Source organism: Triticum dicoccoides, chromosome 2B (genome assembly GCF_002162155.2).
Source record: "Triticum dicoccoides isolate Atlit2015 ecotype Zavitan chromosome 2B, WEW_v2.0, whole genome shotgun sequence".
Taxonomy (NCBI): Eukaryota; Viridiplantae; Streptophyta; class Magnoliopsida; order Poales; family Poaceae; genus Triticum; species Triticum dicoccoides.
Window position 1 is genome coordinate 280,208,731 of NC_041383.1, and position 24,216 is coordinate 280,232,946.

General features: G+C 46.7%; 1 protein-coding gene across 1 annotated transcript; it reads left to right on the top strand.

Annotated features, from left to right (window-relative positions):
* Positions 1 to 310: 310 nt before the first annotated feature.
* LOC119363528 (probable protein phosphatase 2C 62) lies at positions 311 to 4,143 on the top strand. The gene is made up of 5 exons (XM_037628899.1): positions 311 to 605; positions 2,050 to 2,301; positions 2,771 to 3,056; positions 3,319 to 3,473; positions 3,804 to 4,143. Exons 1-5 carry the CDS (start codon positions 567 to 569, stop codon positions 3,942 to 3,944), a joined length of 873 nt encoding a protein of 290 aa, XP_037484796.1. The 5' UTR covers positions 311 to 566; the 3' UTR covers positions 3,945 to 4,143.
* The last annotated feature ends 20,073 nt before the right edge of the window (positions 4,144 to 24,216 follow it).

The following is a 24,216-nucleotide window of genomic DNA, read 5'->3' on the forward strand; positions in this document are numbered from 1 at the left end:
GGACCAGTCAATCTAGTTATACCGCTTTTAAGTATACACATGTTTTTTTATGTCGTGAAACCGCAGGGTGGTCAGATGCCAAGTTTGTCAAATAGAGTCCTGCGTTTCACATGAAATGAAATACGGAGTACTCCCAAATGTGAAATAGTACTAGTATGAAAAGGACAGGGGGAAACCAACCGCTTATTTTTCCTGTCCGCACCTGACATTTCCATTGCCCCGCCCTACCAATCCAAGGTCAACCGACTCTACCCAGCAAGATCCAGCCCCCTTCGCAAGGCCAAAGCTGACCACCACCACCCCACCACCACCAACCCCTCCTCCCTCCCTCCCTCCCTCAATTATTACAAGCTGTTAGCATTGTTAATCACTTCAGACCGATCCATCCGACCATCAGCTGTATTGTATTTGTTCGGTGGATGACAGCGGGGAGAGGTGCGATTCTGACTTCCCGAGGGGCGGCTAGGTTCCAAGAAACCATATTCTTGTGCTGCTAGCTAGCTAGGGGCGACCGAGTTTCAGCCAGGGACTTGTAAACCGGTGGTCTCAAGGAAGAACCCGATCCCATGGCCGGCAAGGAAATCTACCACAAGATGAAGGATAAGGTAATCAGTTTGCGCTGTTTTGCGAATTTAGCTAGATAGATGCATCGTATGCTTGCTTTTCTTGTCCTTGGCCTTCCATTAAAGATGTGAGATGGCGTTTGAGAGACCCGTGAAATGGCGGACGTGATTCACGTGTCGTGCTTCAAGTCCGAGCATGTCTTGGAGATTGTGGAATGATGATAGTCAAGCGGCTAGTTTTGCTGGTCAACTATTTTACCTTCTCCAGTGATGCAGATGGTTGTGAGTTGTCAAGTCTGGTTACCTGTAATGAGGCCTGGCTACCATGGATCTTTGTATTAGCTTTTTTTCTTTGGTTGGGTGGGGCGGTGGGTTGAGCTATATTATTTTATTTTATTTTTTTAGAAAAGGAGGATGACCCCCGGCCTCTGCATCTGGGTTGAGCTATATAGTTGGTTTCTTTCCGAGAATCGGTATATATAGGTTTCAATGGCTGGATGGATTAACTTAAGGAAAGGAATTTACTGTACGAGGGGTAATCTATCGTTCTAATGCCAAAATATCACCGTGGTAATACAAGTGCTAATCTGAATGAACGTTGTTAGTTTTGCAAAAGAGATTGCAAATGTCTATTCAAGTGTCGAGTGCTTTCTATGTCAAATGTAATCAAGAACTACAGAGGCTAGAAGCAAAAGCTACATGTCCCTTGTGTATATGCACTAGTGCGCTATGCTTTTGGATGTCTCGTGTGTTGTTGTTAGCAAACGGTATAAATTCCCTGTTTTTGCTGATAGCCCTGGAATGAAGAAATGTTGAGGAAGCAAACCCTTTAGTAACAACAGAAAACAATTCGATATGTTGGTTATAGGAGTATGGTAGGAGAGCACAATACTTCCGAATGTCATTCCTACAGAAAAACGTGGAATTGTAGGTGAAAATCACATGAAATGCAGTCCTGCAGGCCAAATCTTTCTATTTTGGTGCTTACTGGTTCCTAAATTGTGTTTGGTAATGAAGGCCTACTAAACTACAGTGATTGAATTTATGAATAGCCGAGGAGCAGAGGAAACATAACTTCGTAAATATATATTATTATCTGAGAAACCTGGCAGAGTTGCAAACCAAACAAGAACTGTAGCTAGAAAAAGCTTGATACTACTTGACATGCTTGTGAGTTTTAAGAGTTGGGGATATAAAGTTAAAAAAAATATAGTTACCTTGAAATGTTATGCACTACCGGATGTCCAGACAGTTCTAGACAAGTTCATTTTGGGGAACTATCTAGACAGGCTCATTTTGGGAAACTATCTTTTGCCATTTTGCCTTGAAAGCTTCCTGTGAGGTTTACTCTTTTTAGTTGCCTTGAAATGTCTTTTTGTTGTGCTGGATGTCCAACAAAGTTGTAGTCATATAGTATTTGCCTTGCTGAGTGTTGAGGTCATTATCAGCACAGCTTGGTTGACAATTTGTCTGGATGTTCTTACAGGTGAAAGATGCTTTTAGTTCATCAGGGCCAGAAACAGGGAAAGGCAAGACAAAATTGTCAGGCAGGCGTGTCAAGCATGGTTACCATCTTGTGAAGGGGAAATCAAATCATCCAATGGAGGACTACTTGGTGGCGGAGTACAGGCAAGTTGGGGAGCATGATTTGGGTTTGTTTGCAATATTTGATGGCCACCTGGGCCACACTGTTCCAGACTTTCTGCGTGCACATCTCTTTGATAACATCTTGAGCGAGGTAATGCTTCAATTCCACTTGCTTTAGTTTTTTTTAGATCAAAGTTCAGTAATTGCTGCCATACCTATATGCCAAAATGTTGCTGGTTAGAGTGTTCTGCTATTATATCTCAAATGTTTGGTTATGGTAGCTTCATAGGCATAAGGTGAAAAAGATGAAAATGGAAACACATTCCAATTAGTAATGTTGGCAGTACGTTTTAACATGGTTAGATTTTTTTTCTTTGTCTGTTAAGAAGTGCATATATTTTGTGTATGATGTTTGTTCTGCAATCTACCTGCAACTACTCCCTCCGTCCCAAAGTTGTACTACTAAAGTTGAGACACTTATTTCGGGACGGAGGGAGTACCATACTAGAAACAGAAAAAGCAATATAGGTAGCGACTTAATTCACAGCTTATGCCTATTTGGACATAGTCAACCGAATTTACAGCCATACTGATTATTGTATTGATATCTGCATGCTCAGCCAGAATTCTTGAGTGACACGAAAAATGCTATCAGAAAAGCATATCTACTTACCGATGAGAAAATATTGGAAAAAGCAGCTGAGTTGGGAAGAGGAGGCTCCACGGCTGTTACCGCCATCTTAATAAGCAGTAACGATAGTGTGAAGCTAGTGGTCGCGAATATTGGAGATTCACGAGCAGTTATTAGCAAGAATGGTAAAGCAGAGCAGCTTTCAGTTGATCACGAGCCTAGCATGGAGCGAGAAATTATTGAGGAAAAAGGTGGATTTGTTTCAAACCTACCAGGTAACAACCATCTCTTGTCAATCCCTACCAACGCGTTGATGTATGCCTGAAAAAGTATCTTCATTGGAATTTAATGGTTCTGATTTTTTTTCCTCCTGAACCTTGTCTGGTGACATGCCCAGGATTTTTTAGTTATCTAGTAGCAACTGACAGTGGCGCTCACGTGATTCAACTAATAGCAGATTTCTTTTTGCTAGTAATTGTCACAAGCTTATGATCTATACTTTATTGAGGTTCAATTCCAATCATGTCTCATTTGCAGGAGATGTGCCACGAGTTGATGGGCAGCTGGCTGTTGCAAGAGCATTCGGAGACCGGTGCTTGAAAAAGCACCTCAGCTCTGAGCCACACGTGGCTGAGGAAGTTATCGATGAGAGTTCAGATTTTCTAATTCTAGCAAGTGATGGTTTGTGGAAGGTGATGCCTATAAATCTCACTCCAATTATTCCTGATGGATTGGATCTAACTCATTGCATTATTTATCTATAAGCTCAGTAAACCAGTCTATGTTCTCTGACCTCTGTGCAGTCATCTATGGGGATATGCACGCACTATATAATCTGTTTTTGAACATAGTGCAATAGTGTTTGTTCAAGCATGTATAGCACTTAGCCGGGCTTTCATGTTTAGCTTCATTCATTTTGCCATGGACCAAACTTATTTTCTGATTAGATTAATTATCAGTTCATGTATCTGGTGAGTTTACGATTTGCAAATGGCACTAATGCAAATATGACACAAATTCAGGTGATGACCAACCAAGAGGCTGTTGATGAGATCAAGGACATCAGGGACGCACAGGCAGCTGCGAAGCATCTGACGGAGCAGGCGGTGAACAGGAAGAGCAAAGACGACATCTCCTGCGTCGTCGTAAACTTCCACTGCTAGCAGAGCTTGAAGCTGCTGCTAGCCTCTCAAGTGTACAATTTCTTTTGTGTCGGATTGGTTTTACGGTTTGCTGTTGTTGGTCGGATATTGTGTTTAATCTTTTCTTGTTGGGAATAATCCACCACCCAAGGGGATCAAGGTTTGTAGAATATTGTTGTTTGTTCAAAGGCTATAATAAAAAGTGTTTCTCTTTTTACTACTATCATTTTAAGTTTTTATTTATTGCGACTTCCTTGGTTTCTTTTGGGCCCAGTTGGGTTTCAGGGTCGGTCCTGGGACCCAATTTGATTTGTGAGAATTCAGTGAAACTTCACCGAAAAATTGCAGTTTCGGAGCATTTTGGTAGACACGATTTCACTGGTTATATGATCCCATGATCGCGACTGGCTCCTCGGCTCTTTATTTTGACGGTTACTTGGCGTAGATTATTGCCCCGCGCGCCTCTTGTTGCGCTCACCTATACAAGCCACAACACCAAGTCAGGTCCACCTACCCTGCCAGCTGCGTCTACTTAGTCGCTTGTCTGCACCGCGCAGGCATCTTGGTTGCCCTACATCCATCCCAACCAGGGCCCCACGCTGCCCCGTTTGTTTGTCTGCGCTGCATCTCAAAAAAAAATTCTAAAACTTGGCCCGCACGAAGCCTGGCTCTGAAGGAACCGTTGAATCGGCATTTTTTTGCTAGGCAGCCACTTTGTTGCTTCTTCACCTCCTCCATGAAGCTCCTTCTCTAATCTTTTTTCTTCCATTCCTTCTAATCTACACAACGGTGATTCGTTTCGAGGTAAGTTTTACAAAAAAAGATGCACATCGATGTTATATGGTTTCAGTTTTATTATCAGTTTGTAGTTCCGTTGGCTGCTGATATTTAGAGGAAGACAAAGCCTACTTACGCTAAGTCCCTCCGGAATTAAAGTTAGCATAGATGCCCCATCTATTTCAAATCTCCTTTTCACGGACGATTCATTAATCCTGATGCAAGCTAATTCCATGAACGCGGAGGCGCTGAAAGCAGTTTTGGATGCTTATTGTGCTGCATCGGGGCAAATGGTGAGTGTTGAAAAATCTAATATATTTTTTAGTCCCAACACGAAAGTGGAAGATAAGGCGCATATATGTACTATTCTGAACATTAAGACTGAAGCTCTCAATGACAAATATTTGGGTCTGCCTTCAAATGTGGGTATGGACAAAAGTGATTGTTTCCAATTCTTAATAGACCGAATTGTTATGAAAATCAGTGGTTGGAAGGAAAAGTTGCTATCAGCAGGAGGAAAGGAAATCCTTCTCAAATCGGTTGTACAAGCTATCCCAACTTATGCAATGTCCGTCTTTAAAATTCCTAAAAAGATTTGTAAAGGAATCATTGAAGCGATGTCGCATTTTTGGTGGAGTGACGAAGACAATCAGAAGAGAATGCATTGGATGGCATGGTGGAAGATGTGTGTACCAAAAGACCAAGGAGGAATGGGTTTTCGAGACATACATTGTTTCAATCTGGCCTTATTAGCCAAACAAGCATGGCGCCTGCTTGATAACCCTGATTCACTATGTGCTACAATTTTGAGAGCTAAATATTTTCCAGATGGAGATTTAATGAATGCGAGTCTGAAAAAAGGATCCTCTTTCACGTGGCAAAGTATTATGGCAGGAGTGGATTCTCTCAAAAAAGGTTATATTTGGAGAGTTGGTAATGGACAGAATATTGATATCTGGAGAGATGCATGGATCCCGAATGAGGCAAATAGGAAAATTATCACTCCTAGAAGAGGGCAGCTTCTAACAAAAGTTGCTGATCTTATAGATCCAATCAACAATTGCTGGGATGAAGATTTGGCAAGACAAACGTTGTGGCCAATTGATGTCCAGAGAGTGCTTACGATCCCCCTCCCCACGTATGACATGTCGGATTTCATAGCTTGGAGCTTTACAAAGAATGGACTGTTCATGGTTCGTTCTGCTTATCTGGAGGAATGGAAAGCCCAACATGGAAGGAAATTGCAACACTCAGATGGCATTGGAGGAATAAATGTCAATACTATTTGGAGCAAGATTTGGAAATTATCTTGTCCAGCAAAAGTGAAGATCTTTATTTGGCGTACCTTACATGGAACCCTCCCGTGTCGTGTTACACTTGCTAATAGACATATGAAAGTTTCGCCCACCTGCCCATCATGTTCGAACGGGCATGAAGATACTAAACACTTATTATTTTTATGTCAAAAGGCAAAAGAGGTGTGGGAGAAACTGGGATTGCACGAAGCCATTAAAAAAGCCTGTGCAGTCGATCATGCGGGAGAGGTAGTACTTGAATTTCTAATTTTTATGCCAGAACATGAGCTATCTACATTGGGCACACAGAATGTTCGCGAACTGATCGCTATAACAGCCTGGTATTTATGGTGGGAAAGACGTTCGCTAGTTCATCAGGGGAAGACCCAAGATGCATACCAAATTTCGATGGGAGCCCGTGCTATAACGACGAACTATGTTATTGCCCAATCCTCCAAGGCAACAAATAAAATAGAGGGATGGACGAGACCCCCTCTAGGTTTTGTGAAATTAAATGTCGATGCTTCTTTCGACCAAGACATGCTTAGAGGCACAGCGGGAGCTGTACTTAGAGATGATAAAGGAAGATTTATTGTTGGAGGGAATTGGAAGATGGATTGGTGTGCAGATGTTTTAACAGCAGAAGCCATGCCACTACGTTTTGGCTTATTACTTGCACAAAAAGCGGGAAGTAACCGACTTGTTGTTAACTCCGACAATATGGAAGTAATTGACACGATGAAGAATGGAGGACATACAGCGGGAGCGGCGGCAGCTGTGTTTGATGATTGTTATTTTTTGGTTTGTGATTTTTCGTTAGTTAGATTTGAACACTGTAATAGGAAGGCAAATAAAGTAGCTCATGAAGTTGCTAGAGTAGCCAAATTTTCTGAGACAAGGGACTGGTTTGAGAAACCTATGAACGATATTGTAAATTTTCTTATAGACGATGTAACCATTATTTAATAAATAAAGAGGATGTTTATTTCAAAAAAAGTCCCTCCATGGATTTCGTTGAGAGTGGGCCTGGTCCAAGTACTTATATTTTTTTTAAAGGCCCACACGGAACTCCAAAAGTGTGTTCAGCATGTAAAAAATTTGATGTTCTAAAAACAAAGTAAGCCCTCACAGACCGTCTAAATACCTCAGTTCTGTAATATGCTATAATATACTCCCTCTGTCCCACAATATAATAGTGTTTTTTACACTGCTACTAGTGTTAAAAATCATCTTATATTATGAAACGGAGGGAGTATAGTATACACCAATATATGAAAAAAATATTATACAGCCTTGCGACAAAAAACAATTCTATAGCGGTGAGTCTCAGTCTCACTTTCTCCTCACCACTCACCCCTTTCCCCTTCAGCTAGCCACCCACCGAGTTCACCTGTGCAGCCGTCGGCGCGTCATGGCGCGCATCCGCACACCGTGCGACGGTGCAAGGCACCCATCCCGGCCCAACTTCCCACCCCTGCCTCCTAACCATCCATACTGCCTGGCTGCGCCGTCGCGAGCCTCCCACACTCGGCCCCAACACTCCCTGTTGTCCGGCAAGATCCGGGGGGCAGCGCTCTCATGGGCGCGCGCGTCGTCTTGGCGGCGACATCCACCACGCAGCGCCTCCTACTCCGCGCCCCCGCTACGACAGGGCGAAGCCGGTCGGAATCATCTGGTGGCAACGCCTGGCGACTGGCGCTCGCAGTGCAGCACGAGGAGACTCTGGAACAAGTTGTGTTGGCCCTGATGGGCGGAGATCGACGGGAGAATCATACAGATTTATGCAAGGTAACCTGACATGAAAGTCAGCACTTTCCAATGGTGACAATCAGGTCTACATCTTTTGGCAAATGAACTCAGTAGAACGCGCTATAGTGGTATTGGCCAATGTTTCTCATTAACAAGTCACTACAACGCTCTTGCGAACTAGCTTAAGGGTTGATGTTTCTAATCCTGTACATGGCACTTTGGAATCACCTTCTGCAATGAATTTTGAGGCCTGAAATAATGTTTAAGAACGTGTTAGAATCTAAGGACACCTGCGTAGCTCTGTCTTCGGCGGTTGGGATGGCTCCCCTCCTCTCCTCCTCTCCTTCTCTCCTCTCCCACCTGCTCCACGCCACTCACCATTGATCTAGCCATTGATCCTCACCATGGAAGGTCTCCTTCACTGGGATTTCAACCCTGGCCTGGCGGTTGCAAATCAGGTACATCGACGGTTTGGAGAAACGGTCCGTTTCTCTCCTTCACGCCCAACCAAGGAATTATTCTTGGTGGTTTCTTTTTCCTCGGCTTCCTTCCCTCTCTCTGAAGAATCTGTGGGAGTGGCTCTCCAATGGCGCATTGGCGGTCATCACAAAGGGTTTAAGGTCTCTAGAATCAATGAGAGGTCTTTTCATTTCTCTATGGCTGGTAACGAAGTCGGGCATTTTATTCATGGCCTTAAGGATCGTATTTGGCCGGATTTCATTTGTCATCTCCATTTGTTCAATGATCGTTTCAATGGTTACAAGCATTATAATTCTCAATGGCATGCCGATGAAAGACTTGAGACTATTGCTAGCGGCAGTCCTATGGCCATTCGAGTTGACAAAGCCTCTATTATGCATGCTCCTTCTTCTGATCCGGCTTCTTGCAAAGAATTATGCAAATTTGGACTTACTCCTCTTGCGTCCATGGATTTCAATGACAAGAATAGCCATGAAGCTTAATTGGGGTTTTTACAGTCTGATCAAGATCATGCTCCTTCAAAAACTACTTTGGTTAGTCTGGATCATATGTCATTTTCAAATAAGCATGCTGTTCAAGCCTCATCCTCCTCGATCAAGCACCTGGTTACCCACGAACAATCTCCAAGTTCATACATTCAATTTGGCTCCTTTACTCCACCGCCGCGAGATGCTCAATTACCAGATACCTGCTTGATGCCAATGGGTAACACTGATCGCTTAGCATTAATGGAGCATTTTACGGCTTTGGCTGCTTTGGAGGATAAAAGACCTGCAGAATTTATTCATTTTGGGCATTTTAAATGCCCTTTTAACATGCCTTATCCGGCTATGCCCCGCTGCTTCTTGTCCTTAGCTCTCAAATATGCTCCGGCCCATGATGCATGGCCTCCTTTGCTTACATCCCGCCACAAAGTTGATTTGGCCTAGGCCCATTACTCGCTGGAGGAAATCCTTTGTTTATCTAATAATTAGGCAGCCCTATGCTCTAAATGTTTACAATGGGGTCATCAAAAATCAGCGTGCCAGAATCGCACAATATGCATTAATTGTTCTGCACCTGACCACAAGGCACGTCATTGCCCCGCTCTTGGTAAGTCTTTGCCTTTTTTGGTCTAACCCCCCCTGATCAATGATTCCACCCCTCATGCCGGATCCTCTGCGCATTCCCGCTTGGGCTCCAAGAGGTGAGCTTCTAAGCCAGCTGTCTGATGCGCTACATGTGGTGGATACGGACAGAGGGAACGATCTTGTTTTAAAAGGAATTTTGCTTCTAAATGGCAATGGATCCCCAAGACCATGTAGCCTTCTGCTTCTACCCCTCACGCTCCAAATTCCACCTCGAAAACTCAAACGGCCTCGCCCCGTCCCATCTCTCTGCCACTGCCTCAGTCCTCGACCAGTCTCTGCCCCTCTCGCATGGAGAACTATCCGCTAAACCCGGTCCCCTTCCTCCCGCCGGGATTCATCGTTGAGCCTGGTCCGGCGGATCGCATTGTGCGCAGCGGGATGGTGGTTGGCCCTATCCCGCCGCTCAACCATGATTTCTTGGCCATTGCTGAGACGAGCCACTATGTTCCGCTGCATCGCTGGGCTGCCATCCGCAGCACCATCGCCGGGCTGCTTCACAAATCCTAGCTGTTCACCACTGAGGTTAGCGATCACCCCTTTGGCATTGGGATTTTTGGATTCGTGGACAATTTCATGCTGGATACTGCTGTCAACACTCCTATTGAACTAGAAGATGAAGATTTGCTTGTCATTTTTGTTTCGCATAATGAAGCTCTGAACAGACGCACCACCTCTTTTGGCCCTGAAGTTTGGCTCATGTTCTTTGGCTTTATGTACGATTACCAGACTAATTACTATTTCACCAAAGCTCTGGGTGGTTATGGATCTTTAGTTTCCTGGTACAATCTGAGGCACGACGTTTCATTCTGCTTAAGGCTCGGGTGATCCGTTTGCACCTAATCCCGAAGAGCTTCATTGTTTGGCAATTGGGTGGGGCTCCTGACTGCTGGACTGTGCAGGTCACTATCTTACGCAATAATGATTGGAACAGGCTGCTTCCTGAGGTCCTTCCTGCTAACGAAGAACCCCCTCCTTTGGATGGTAACCCACATCCTCAGTTTGGTCCTAAGCTAACTGCAAAGCAGTTGTACCAGCAGTAGGTTCACAACTGGCTGGTTTAGAATGCTGCTCCGCAAGCTGCCAACCATGGTCCCAATGATGCTGCTGCTAATCCTAATTAGGTGAATGCTGGTTGGGGTGTTTGGCCTGCTCCTCCTGCTCCGCCACTTCCTGCACTTCCACCTCATCTTGTTAATTACCAGGCTTTGCTGGCTGCACAAGGCTTGACTGTTCAACATGGAATTGTGCCGGAAAATAACACTTTTGACAGTCCAACTAAAGCCTGGAATGATTCCACTACAGTCTCTGATGACAGCAGTTCAGAAGATTCTGATGATTTAGTTTTGGTTGTGGTTCCTCACCAGCCCCAGCAACTGATGGAGCAGCCACTGGCCCAGGACCACTTAACATCTCTATGACTCCGCACCACCATGGGATCCAGTTTGCTCTTTCCGCTCAAGGAAATGATCTTCTGTCTATGCTCATTGTTGAACCTGTCCCCCGTCAACAGCTCAACATGTTTTTGTTCAATGTTGTGCACCCTCTAATTGCTACTATTGGACCCTGGAGGCATAGCTATGGCATGCGGGATACCACTACTAAAGTTTCTGTTCGTGTGGACTCCACTTCTTCAGGTTTACAATTCTCTCAGTTTGCTGCACCTGTCACCACAGCCTCTTCAGTGATCATCTCTGAGCTGCCCGATGAGGAGGAACCTCCTGCTCCTATGGAAGTTGTTCCCTCCAGCACTGATGCTATGATTGCTGCTCATCCTGCCTCTGAAGCTAATCACTTTGCTGCTCTAAACTCTGAAGGATTGGGCCTTGCTTCTGTTGAGATGGCTTTGGTTCCCACTGGTCCTCTACTGACCCGTGGTCGTCGCCCTCATGCTCCAGCTCCAATCTCCACGACCGAAGTTTGACACAGCAATCGTATCAACAAGTACAACGACTTTCATGTGCCTCCTCCATCTGATAATCGTGTGGTGACTTCCAAAGTCAAGCCTCGTGTGACCCCTTCTGTTGCCTCCTCCTCCACGACCATGGAAGATGATCATATGGCAATCCCACCACCAACCTCTATTACTACTCTCTAGGCTACTGGTGTTCATCGCTGCGTTGTCCCTGCTAATGAGCTTACTTCTGAAGCTTTGTTGTTTGCTCCACCCTCCCCTGAAGAATCATCTCAGGCAGGTACTTCTCAGGCAGGTACTTCTCACACAGAGGAGGGGGGGTGAGGGAGTCCTGGATTAGGGGGTCCTCGGATAGCCGGACTATATGCTTATGTCAGACTGTTGGACTATGAAGATGCAAGACTGAAGACTTCGTCCCGTGTCCGGGTAGGACTCTACCTTGCGTGAAAGGCAAGCTTGGCAATTCGGATATGTAGATTTCTTTCTCTGTAACCTTAGCCCCCTCCAGTGTCTATATAAACCGGAGGGTTTAGTTCGTAGGACAACAACAATCATAATCATAGGCCAGCTTCTAGGGTTTAGCCTCTATGATCTCGTGGTAGATCAACTCTTGTAATACTCATATCATCAAGATCAATCAAGCATGAAGTAGGGTATTATCTCCATCGAGAGGGCCTGAACCTGGATAAACATTGTGTCCCCCGCCTCCTGTTACCATTAGCCTTAGACGCACAGTTCGGGACCCCCTAGCCGAGATCCGCCGGTTTTGACACTGACATTGGTGCTTTCATTGAGAGTTCCACTGTGTCATCACGGTAAGGCTTGATGGCTCCTTCAATCATCTACAATGATGCGGTCTAGGGCGAGGCTTTCCTTCCCGGACAGATCTTCGTATTCGGCGGCTTCGCACTACGGGCCAACTCGCTTGGCCATCTGGAGAAGATCGATAGCTACGTCCCTGGCCATCAGGTCAGGTTTGGAAGCCTGAACTACACTGTCGATATCCGCGGAGACTTGATCTTCGACGGATTCGAGCCCATGATAGGTGCGCCCTACAGTCGCAATGAGCATGACTTAGATCTGCCATCGGACAGTGTTCAGGAGATCACACCTGCAGCTACCCCGGCTTTAAATCTAGGGCAGATCGTGCCATCCGAGGAAGGGCGGATGGACCCTGCCGCGAAGGCCGCACACTCAGCGGCGATAGAGCCGAACACGGATCTCACTTTCAAGGAGGCCTGTGTCATTGGACCCTCGGACTCGTGTCCGGCCATAGGCTCCGAACCGCGTGCATCCGTGCCCATCGTACCTAAATGGGCATCTATCATGGAGTTTAGCTCCACGAACATCTTTCAGCACTCGCCCTTGGGCAATGTGTTAAATTCATTAAAATCTCTCTCCCTGTCAGGAGACTCTCGGCCGAACTATGTCCAGCTTGAGTGGGAAGCGGACGGCGAATGAATTCGTTACCCACCCACCACCCACTTAATAGACACTATCGACGACTCAACCGACATGCTTGATTTCGACTCCGAAGACATTGACGGTATGGATGACGATGCCGGAGAAGAAAAGGAATCACCGCCCACAGGGCGCTGGACAGCCACCTTATCATATGATATATACATGGTGGACACACCCAAAGAAAACAATGGCAAGGAACAGAAGGATGCAAGGGAGGATAATCCTCTTGAGAAGCAACCAAAGCGCTGACGTCAGCGGCCTCGCTCTAAATCCCTCCACAGCAAAAACAACGATAACAGCGTAAGAAAGAATAATACCCCGGACGACGCTAAAGATAACGACGACCCCGTGGACCCAGCGATGGAGCTGGATGAGCCAGGGGACGGTGAACATAGTCCGGGGCCGCTGCTCGATCACAGTGATGCCGAAGACAAAACTTATAAACCTGTCTCCGGAGAGGAGAACAGTCCGGACGACAATGCACACATCATCCCAAAAAAGCATTTGGAACAAGAGCACCTCCACAGAAGGCTTATTGCCACCGCGAGGAGCTTGAAGAAGCAGAAGCAACGGCTTGAAGCCGTGCAGGATACGCTCAACCACAGATGGAACAAAGTGCTCGACACTGACGAAATATACGGCGGTGACCGCCACACAAAGAGCTACCCAAAATGCAAGCTGCTGCCCTAATTCGACGACGAGGCTATCACGCCCATTCCGCCGAAGAACAATACGACCGATCTGCCGGATCGACCACCCCGTGGCCGAGACAGAGCGGCTAATGACGCCGCACACAAGTCAGCACACGATCTACGTGAGCACCTGGACAAAAGAGTCGGTATGGCCAGGTCCATCTATGGATCTAAGAAGCATGCTCCTACGTAGGATCACAACCTCCAAACCGACTATACTGATCGACTACCAGCTTGGAATCAACACCGAACACTACAGCCATCGGACGCATGACACGACATATCCAAATACAGGGGCGCCGCACACCCCCTGTGCTTCTCCGATGAGGTGCTGGATCATGAATTTCTAGAGGGGTTTAAATCTGTAAACATCGAGGCATAGGACGGAACGACAGACCCTGCAGTCTGGATTGAGGACTTTATTCTTCACATCCATATGGCTCGCGGAGACGATCTCCAGGCCATCAAATACCTGCCCCTCAAGTTGAAAGGACTAGCTCGGCACTGGTTGAAAAGCCTCCCCAAAAATTCAATTGGAAGTTGGGAGGAACTCGAGGACACTTTCAGGGCTAACTTTCAAGGGACCTATGTCCGACCTCCGGATGCAGACGATTTAAGTCACATAATCCAACAACCCGGAGAATCAGCCTGTAAGCTTTGGAACAGATTTCTCACCAAGAAGAACCAAATTGTTGACTGTCCGGATGCTGAAGCCCTAGCAGCTTTCAAACACAGCGTCCAGGACGAATGGCTTGCCAGACACCTTGGCCAGGAAAAGCCGAGGACAATGGCAGCCTTAACAACTCTTATGACCCGCTTTTGCACGGTAGAGGACAATTGGTTGGCCCGCAGCGGCACCAGCGACCCAGGCACATCCGAAATCAGGGATGGCAATGGGAAGCTGCGACGCCATAAAAACAAGCGTCGAGATAATGAAGACAACCCAGACAACATAGCGGTAAACGCCGGATTCAGGGGCTCTCGACCCGGTCAACGGAAAAAGCCATTTAAAGGCAGCAGAGATGGACCGTCCAGCCTAAACAAAATTCTAGACAGATCCTGTCAGATTCATGGCACCCCCGAGAAACCTGCGAATCACACCAACAGAGAATGCTGGGTCTTCAAGCAGGCCGGGAAGCTAAACGCCGAACACAAGGGGAGGGAGCCGCCAAGTGGACATGAGGACGAACCTCGCCAGCCGAACACCGCGGGACAGAAAAAATTTCCACCAGAGGTCAAAACAGTGAACATGATTTACGCAACCCACATACCAAAGAGGAAGCGCAAACGCGCACTCCGGGATGTATACGCTGTAGAGCCCGTCGCCCCCAAATTCAACCCATGGTCGGCCTGCCCGATCACTTTTGATCACAGGGATCATCCGACTAGTATCCGACATGGAGGTTCAGCTGCCTTGGTGCTCGACCCAATAATTGACGGATACCATCTCACCCAAGTACTCATGGACGGCGACAGTAGTCTTAATCTGATATATCAGGACACTGTCCGCAAGATGGGGATAGACCCGTCAAGAATCAGCCAAAGCAGTACTACCTTTAAAGGAGTAATACCAGGCATAGAGGCCCGCTGCACGGGCTCTCTAACATTAGAGGTCGTATTCGGTTCTCCCGACAACTTCCGAAGCGAAGAACTAATCTTCGACATCGCTCCGTTCCGAAGCGGCTATCATACACTACTCAGAAGAACGACCTTCGCTCGTTTCAACACAGTACCGCACTATGCTTATCTCAAACTTAAGATGCCCGATCCATGTGGCGTCATCACTATCAGCGGAAACACGGAGCATTCTCTTCGCGCGGAAGACTACGTGGCGGCTCTAGCATCCAAACCATTGAACGGCCTCTCCACCCCGAATAACTGATCGGTCTTCGAAACCACGGACACGGCTAGACGTGTCCGGTGCACCACTAGTTGTAAACAACCCAGATAAACCTGAGCTTGATTAATGGCTAGGCCCCCACAAGTGGTGCTAGGGGCTTCCTGCATGCAAAGGGTCCATAGTTCGGCTGGACCCTATTAATACTCGATAGATCGAACTCTCATGGTTCATTAAGAATAATAAACTTTTCGCATGGTCACACCAGATTCTTTCACCTGGGTTTTTTCTTTTTTTTTACAGATGACCATCGTGCTACACCCTTCCAGGATACGGCACAACAGAGACAAAGGCGCAGACGTGCAGCAGGGCCCCGTTCAAAGGTTTCTTTTTAAATTAAGACCCTGTGTAAACCTTTTTCATTGTCTCTTGTTGCCTCAGACCCTCCTGGCACTTCAAATAACCAAGAGGGATACCGACGTTATTGGCAAGTTTATGATTCGCCAATCTAAAATCGATGTTACAAGGGCAGCAACCAATGTGTGTTTGGGATTTATGCCCTCACCACAGCCGCTCTTTCGTCACGCCGGATTAATGCACGTACTCGGAAATTCAGGGATCATTATCGAGGGCGGTACTCAGCCCAGTATATGTTGAAAAGTCTGAATACCTTCGGGAGTGTTCGGCGTCGCGAGTTTGGCCTTATATGCATCAGCTCCGAATCATGTCTTTGGTCAATAGTTGGGTTTGCCCGGCTCCCGTGTTTTGCTACCTTACGTATCACTCTATCGGCTAAGGTAGCACCGGGAGAACTACTGCGATTGTGCCCTGGTTCATCTGGATGAGCACCTTAGTAGAGAAAGCCGAAAACTGACTGTCATGATAAAGTGAGAGACTGGTCAACCACTCGATGACTCAGCAGAATCTTCGTGATTCCTCCGCATTAACGAAGGACCGGTTTCCCGGTCACGTATGGACACGCACCGTATTCGAATGAACACGGACATACCAGGGGCTATATAGTAGCCCCACCGTCAAACTCCTATGGCTAAGTGAAAGTGTTAAAGCTATATAGTCCAATTGCCTCATTTGGCACGCCACCACCTCCTTAACGGACCAAGACATTGGATCAAGTGTGATTGCGCGCTTCGCCGAACACCCCCGCATTATATGCGAGGGGGCTGAAGCCGACGACTGCAAACTTTCAGGTTATATACATATATACATAAGCGGCCGCACAGGAGGCACTACAATACTTTACGGGCAAAAGTATAAATATAGCCTTTATTATCAAAAGCATTGTTTTTACAATCAAGATACATGTCACTGGAACATGGTATTCTTTGAGCACTGCGCCTCTATTAAACGGGCACCTTCTAAGACTTCTTCAAAATAGTGCTCAGGCGGTTGCAATATCGATGGCTCCATCTTCGCCCAATACGTCTTAACACGGGCAAGGGCCATCCGCGCACCCTCTATGCACGCCGACCTCTTGACAGCGTCGATATGCTGCACATCATGAATAAATCATTGCACCAAACCAAAATAACTATCCGGACTTGGTTCCTTTGTCCATAGGTGGTCCACGACGACCTTCATGGCAAGCCCGAATAACCTATGGAGCTCGGCCCATTCGGCCATTTGCTCAGTCAACAATAGCGGGCACCTTGGATTACTGAACTGCGACCAGAACAATTTTTTTACCTCATGATCGTCTCGATCTTTGAAATACTCCGTCGCATCAGCAGCACTCTTTGCTAAATCCAAGTAGGCGTCTGAAGAACTCCACAATTGATCAAGAGGGGCATACTTCGGATCGCCGAACTTCGTTCGTAATAAAAAGGGCTTCCCAGCCGCGATATCACCGGCTTGCCGAAGCTCCTCCCGCGTCGCTCTGATTTCAGAGCGAGTTTCCTTTGCTGCTTGCAAGGCCTTCTTTAGGTCGGCCGTCTTCGTTTGGTTTTCCCTTTCGAGAAGCTCGTATCGGCTCGCAGCATTTTGTAGCTCAAGAGCCATTTTGGCTATTTTATCCTTGCTTTGGCGATGAGCAGCCTGTTCGGCTTTTAATTCTTCGGCTTCCTTCAGGGAGGCCGCATCACTTCTCCTGGCTTGCTCCTTGGCCCGGGCAAGTTCTGCCCGAAGGGTGTCCACGGCGGCAGCTCCATCTGCAGTCAAAGCATATTATAAATCCTAGCATCATGCTCTTATTAATATTTGCTGACCACTTAAATATACATACCCTATGCCTCGTCAAGTCGCTTGTTCACAAGCATGATGTCTGCACCCGCAACGTCAAGTTGCCTCCTCGGTTAGGCAAATTCAGTAGTCTGGTGAGCCGCCGGATCTACAACCGCCTGCGTACAAAATCAGCGCTATCATTACCTGAGACTATGATCCTCTGCTCGCCTCGTCCGGATGGCAACCAGAGTCTCAGGGGCTACTATCTATACAATGTACACCTTGTGTGTATGGTACAATCAAAAACACACACACACACACACACACACACACACACACACACACACACACACACACACACACACACACATATATATATATATATATATCACTTTGCGTACCTCAAAGCCTCTTAGTAGGCTCGTAAAAGCTTCATTCAACCCACTTTTTGCGGATGATATCTTCTTAACCACCATACCCATTAAGGTACGATGTGCCTCTGAGATAGCCGCCAGCTGCAGAAGACCCGTCAATGCGTCTGATCGTATATCAGACAGTTCGGGGCTTTTTCTGTTGCTCTCTCTAGGAGCCGAAAACCCCGGACTTCGGGCGGCCGAAGAGTTACCTTCTGGTCTTTGCGGATCGAGAGAGATCCTCCGGGATGACACCTCAGGATCATCCGCCTCACGAGGCGGAGAGGTGTGAGGAGGCGTTTCGCTCTCCATCATCTCCGGAAGAAGATCCCCTGATGATGAACATTGTGGAGGGAGGCTATGAGCCGAACTTCAAAATGTAAGTCTCGGTCGTTATTCTCAGGAAAATAATGGGTTATGCTTACTAGACACCTCTGTTCACTTACGACTCGGTTAACGGCTGCCCCCCTGTGCGTGTTGTGCAGCAATCTTGCCCTCTGGGCATGCCCCCCTGATGTAGTTTTATTCCCTCGTTTGGAGACCTCTACTTCCAGGTCTTCGGGACCGATCCTTTTCTTCCCGTGGGGAGAGGGGATGCTAGAATCTCCTCCCCGTTCATCCTCCGACACGGGGGCGCTAATTTCCCCGGTTAGGATGCGTAACGTACCTCCAGTATGAAGTCCGCTCTTGGCTTCCCCCATTACTCTCCTCGTCCTCCCCTGATGGCACTTGATAAGGTGCGCGAGGCAACATCCTGGTTAGTACAGGATCCGACGAGTCTTCTGAAGAGGGGCCGAACACCTGATCCTCCCCGCCTTTCTTATCCAGTCCTGGCCGAGGGTGGATTTTCAGAATAATGTTGTAACAAATATAATGGCAAAGTGTTCGGTCGTGGAGTTACTTACCTGGGTGTCTGGACGGTTGCAGTTGAGGCCCGCATTCTCTGTTGTGTCCGGACGCTTTATTCGTGATCCGAAGAATAATCGATACATCCCTTCGAGCGTTACGTCGAAGAAGTGCTGAATGGTTCGCGGTCCTTCAGGGTTAAACTCCCACATGCGGAGAGATCGACGTTGGCATGGCAGGACCCGACGGACTAGCATTACTTGAATTACTTTGACGAGATTAATATCCCTCTTGAGGAGATCCCGAATGCGGCTTTGCAACATCGGCACGTCATTAACCGATCCCTAGTCCAGCCCCGTGTTGACCCATGATGCAAGCTGTGGCGGAGGGGCAGAGCGGAAGGCCGGGGCGGCCGCCCACTTACTCCCTCGAGGCGCGGTGATGTAAAACCACTCCCGTTGCCATAGGTTAGAAACTTCCGGGAAAGAGCCCTTTGGCCATGAAGCATCAACACCTTTGCTTATTATAGCGCCTCCGCACTCCGCGTGTCGCCCATTAATCATCTTCGGCTTCACATTGAAGGTCTTGAGCCATAGGCCGAAGTGTGGGGTAATGCGGAGGAAGGCCTCGCACACAACGATGAACATCGAGATGTGAAGGAAGGAATCTGGAGCTAGATCGTGAAAATCTAGCCCGTAATAGAACATGAGCCCTCTAACAAAGGGATTAAGACCAAAGCCTAGCCCTAGGAGGAAGTGAGAGATGAATACGACGCTCTCGTTGGGTTTGGGGGTAGGAATAACCTGCCCTTGAGCAGGAAGCCCGTGAAGGATTTCGGCGGTTTGATACCTAGCCTCCCTAAGCTTCTTGGTGTCCTCCTCTATAACAAAAGAGGCCATCCACCGGCCTTGAAGGTTGGATCCGGACATGATTGAAGGTTCGGAGCGCTTGGACTGAACCTAGGGTGTTGGAACTCGAGGGGAGGGAGGGGGAGGATCGGGCGTGGAAAGAAGGTCTTGAGGGAGTCCTGGATTAGGGGGTCCTCGGACAGCCGGACTATATGCTTATGCCGGACTGTTGGACTATGAAGATGCAAGACTGAAGACTTCGTCCTGTGTCCGGGTGGGACTCTCCCTTGCGTGGAAGGCAAGCTTGGCAATTCGGATATGTATATTTCTTTCTCTGTAACCGACTCTGTGTAACCCTAGCCCTCTCCGGTGTCTATATAAACCGGAGGGTTTAGTCTGTAGGACAACAACAATCATAATCATAGGCTAGCTTCTAGGGTTTAGCCTCTACAATCTCGTGGTAGATCAACTCTTGTAATACTCATATCATCAAGATCAATCAAGCAGGAAGTAGGGTATTACCTCCATCAAGAGGGCCTGAACCTGGATAAACATTGTGTCCCCCGCCTCCTGTTACCATTAGCCTTAGACGCACAGTTCGGGACCCCCTACCCGAGATCCGCCGGTTTTGACACCGACAGGGGGCACTGATGCTTCGCCTAGCTCTGCTTGATTGAGTTCTTATTATGCCACTTTTGCGTTGCTGGAATGTTTTCTCATGGAACATTACGGGTTTAAATTCTGAAGACAAGCAACTGGCTATTAATAATGCAATCAAGGCTAGTGGGTGTTCTATTATCTATTTGCAAGAGACAAAAAGACTTCTTTTGATCTTGCATTTATCAAATCTTGGTGCCCATGTCAGTTTGACCAATTTGCTTATGTTCCCTCTCGTGGATCTTCTGGCGGCCTAGTTACTATCTGGAAAGTTCTATGTTTATGGGTGTTGTCATGTTATCTGAATCTTTCCCCTTGGTAGTTAACTTTGTCAGTACGTAGAGCCCACAGAATTGGACCCTGGCTAACATTTACGATCCTTGCTCGGGTGAGGAACGCGACCCATACACCAATTGGCTATACAATCTCGATATCCTGAGCACGAGCGACTGGCTTCTTCTTGGTGATTTCAATTATATCAGAGCACCTGATAATCGTAATAAATTGGGTGGTAGCATTTCGGACATGACCACATTCAACGATATTATACGCTCACAAAACTTAATTGAACTTCCTGTTAAAGGTCGTGCATACACATGGAGTAATATGCAGCAAGACCCATTGCCAGAACAACTCGACTGGTTCTTTACCTCCATGCATTGGACTAATATCTACCCCAAGACATTTGTTAAACCCCTTGGTAAGCCGGTCTCTGATCATATCCCTTGCGTAGTCTCCATTGAAACAAAGATCCCTAGAAGTAAACTATTTCGCTTTGAGCCATTTTGGATCCTACACCCGGGCTTCATGGATTTGGTAAAGGATACCTGGTCAAAACCTGTTCGTTCTACAAGTGCTGCAACTTTTCTTTGCCGTAAATTTAAGGCCCTTCGATACGCCTTGAAAAACTGGAGTAAACACATTTCTCGCCTCTCCATTTCTATTGAAAACTGTAAAATAACCCTAGCTGATCTGGATGAACTTGAGAATAAACGTGCATTGATGATTCCTGAGACCAATTTTTGAAAAATTCTCAAGAAACACCTCCTACGTCTCCTTCACTACCAAAATCAATACTGGAAAAAATGATGTACAATCCGTTGGATCAAGTTTGGAGATGAGAACACAAAATTTTTGCAAGCAGTGGCCACCGAGCAGTATTGTAGAAACAACATTGCTTGCCTCCGTGATGAGGATGGGAACCAGTTTGATGATCACCCAGCAAAAGAAGCTCTTTTATTCCAAACTTATAAAGGTCGTCTAGGTACGACGTCGCACTCTGAGATGAGATTTAATCTACCCACCATTATCCAAAGAGCTACCTATCTTGATCAACTCACTGACCCTTTTACGCATGCTGAAATTGACGATGTGGTGAAAGAGATGCCTGCTGATCGAGCCCTTGGTCCGGATGGTTTTAGTGGCTCTTTTCTCAAAGCTTGCTGGCCTATCATAAAACATGACGTCTACAATCTTTGCTCCCAATTCCATGATGGCACGCTTGATCTCACTAGCATCAATGATGGGCTAATCACTCTCATTCCAAAGGTGACCTCTCCTGAGTCGGTAAATGATTACCGCCCGATCACACTTCTCAATTGCTGCCTCAAGTTGATAACTAAGTTGCTGGCCAACCGGCTTCAATGAGTCATTTTGCAACTTGTCCACTGCAACCAATATGGTTTCATTAAAGGGCGCACCATACAGGATTGTCTGGCCTGGTCGTTCCAATACATCCATCAATGTCAAACTTCAAAGAGGAACATTGTCTTACTCAAACTGGACTTTGCCAAGGCATTTGACACTATCAACCATGAAGCTATGATTATGATCATGCGCCATATGGGGTTTAATGACAAATGGATTGCATGGATCAAAACTATCTTTGGCTCAGGCCGCTCTTCGGTGTTGCTAAATGGTGTGCTGGGTCGGCAGTTTCACTGCCATAGTGGAGTGCATCAAGGAGACCCACTCTATCCCCTCATTTTTGTGCTTGCTGCGGATCTGCTTTAGGCTGCTATCAATGATGCTTTCAAACAGGGTAAAATTGACCTGCCTTTCCCATGTGCTATGATGATAGACTACCCGGTTATTCAATACAACGATGACACCATCCTTGTCCTGCCTGCGTGCCCCCGTCAAATCTCTCTAATCAAAGAGATTCTCACCGATTATGCATCCTCAATTGGGCTCAAAATCAACTTTCACAAATCCACATTGATACCCAGCAACTTGGATGAAACGGAGACCATTGCTTTGGCTAACATATTTGGTTGTTCAGTTGGTCACATGCCTTTCACGTACCTAGGTCTTCCTCTCAGGACATCAAAACCGACTGTTCAAGACCTCATGCCCATCGTTTGAAGTGCAGAACGTCGTCTCACCCCAACTATTGCTATGATGTCGTACGGGGGTAAGCTCTCTTGGCTTAACGCTACGGTCACGTCCTTGATGATTTATGCCATGTGCACTTTACAAATACCTCCCAAGATTCTTGACATGCTTGATAAAATCAAACGCCGATGTCTTTGGACCAAAAAGACTGAACAAGGTGACAAGTGTAACTCCCTAGCTGCCTGGGGTATGGTTTGCAAACCAAAAAAAATGCGGAGGGCTGGGAGTGATCAACCTAAAAATTCAAAATGAAGCCCTCCTCATGAAATTTTTGCACAAATTCTATAACAAGAAGGATATCCCGTGGGTCAGCTTGATCTAGAACGCCTACTACTCTGATAAAGTACCACACGCCTCTGTCCCCTTAGGCTCTTTCTGGTGGGGTGACATTCTTAAACTCACGCCAAAATTCCATGGGGTTTCTAAAGTTATGGTGGTTGATGGACGACAACGCTCTCCTGGAAAGACCTCCGGCTGGACAACGTTATACAAGATTCTCACCCCCGGGCTTTTTCATTTGTGCTGCATGAAGACGTCTCTGTCAAGTGTTTCTTGGAGAGCACGACACTACATGAGAACTTCCATCTACCCCTCGCACCCAAGCCCTCGATGAATTGCGGGATCTCCAAACTCTCTCCTTGCAAACCAACCCGACCACCTCGACCTCTGATATCTGGTTATACCTGTGGGGCAAAGTTGAGTTCAAGGCATCTAACTACTACAAGTTTTGCTTCCGAGAAAACTGGGCCCACCCCACCTTCAACCTGCTTTGGCGATCTAAATGTACAATGAAGCTCAAGGTGTTCGGGTGGCTGCTCTTCCATGACCGTCTCAACACACGCAATGTGCTGAAAAGACGCCATTATAATATTGGAAATAACTATGATTGCCTCCTTTGTGGTCGACATGTTGAAGAAACGGTTGATCATATGATCTTCACGTGCCCGTTCAGCCGAGCCTATTGGAGCAAGTTACAAATCATGTGGCCCATGTCCAGCTCACGATTGGAGGTCGTTAGTGAGGTTAAGGCAACCTGGCCCAACCAACTCTTTGTGGAAATTTTTATTACCGTTGCCTGGAGCCTGTGGAAGGAAAGAAACAACAATCACTTCAGGGGATGGCCCCTTCCATTCGATCTTGACTGGATAGATTCAAAAAAGACTTTGGGATTCTCCAACATAGGGTCAAAGAGGCACATATTGCCTCTATGCTTGACTTCTGTAACTCTCTCTTGTAACTTTTACTCCTCCATACTTAGCCTTGGGCACCCCCTTTGTAGGTGTCCCCCCCTTTGTACATACCACCCCACCATGTAACCACCTTATATATATGTGAGTAAAACAATAGTAGGAGCCTCTCCTACTGTCTATTTTGTCAAAAAAGGACACTCGCGTGCTAAATCTTATCACCTAGCTATAGAAAAAGTAGATGAACAGATTATATTCCTTTTGTTCATATCGAAGTATCTATTAGCTTGAAAGACTCATCCTTTAATGGTATAGATAGTAGAGATACGAGGAGCTCACTGATGGCAAACTCGGCTCAAATTTGGTTTGTTCATAAATTATCAGATACATAGTTCCTTATCCATGTATTTCTAACAAGAGATTCTATGCAACTG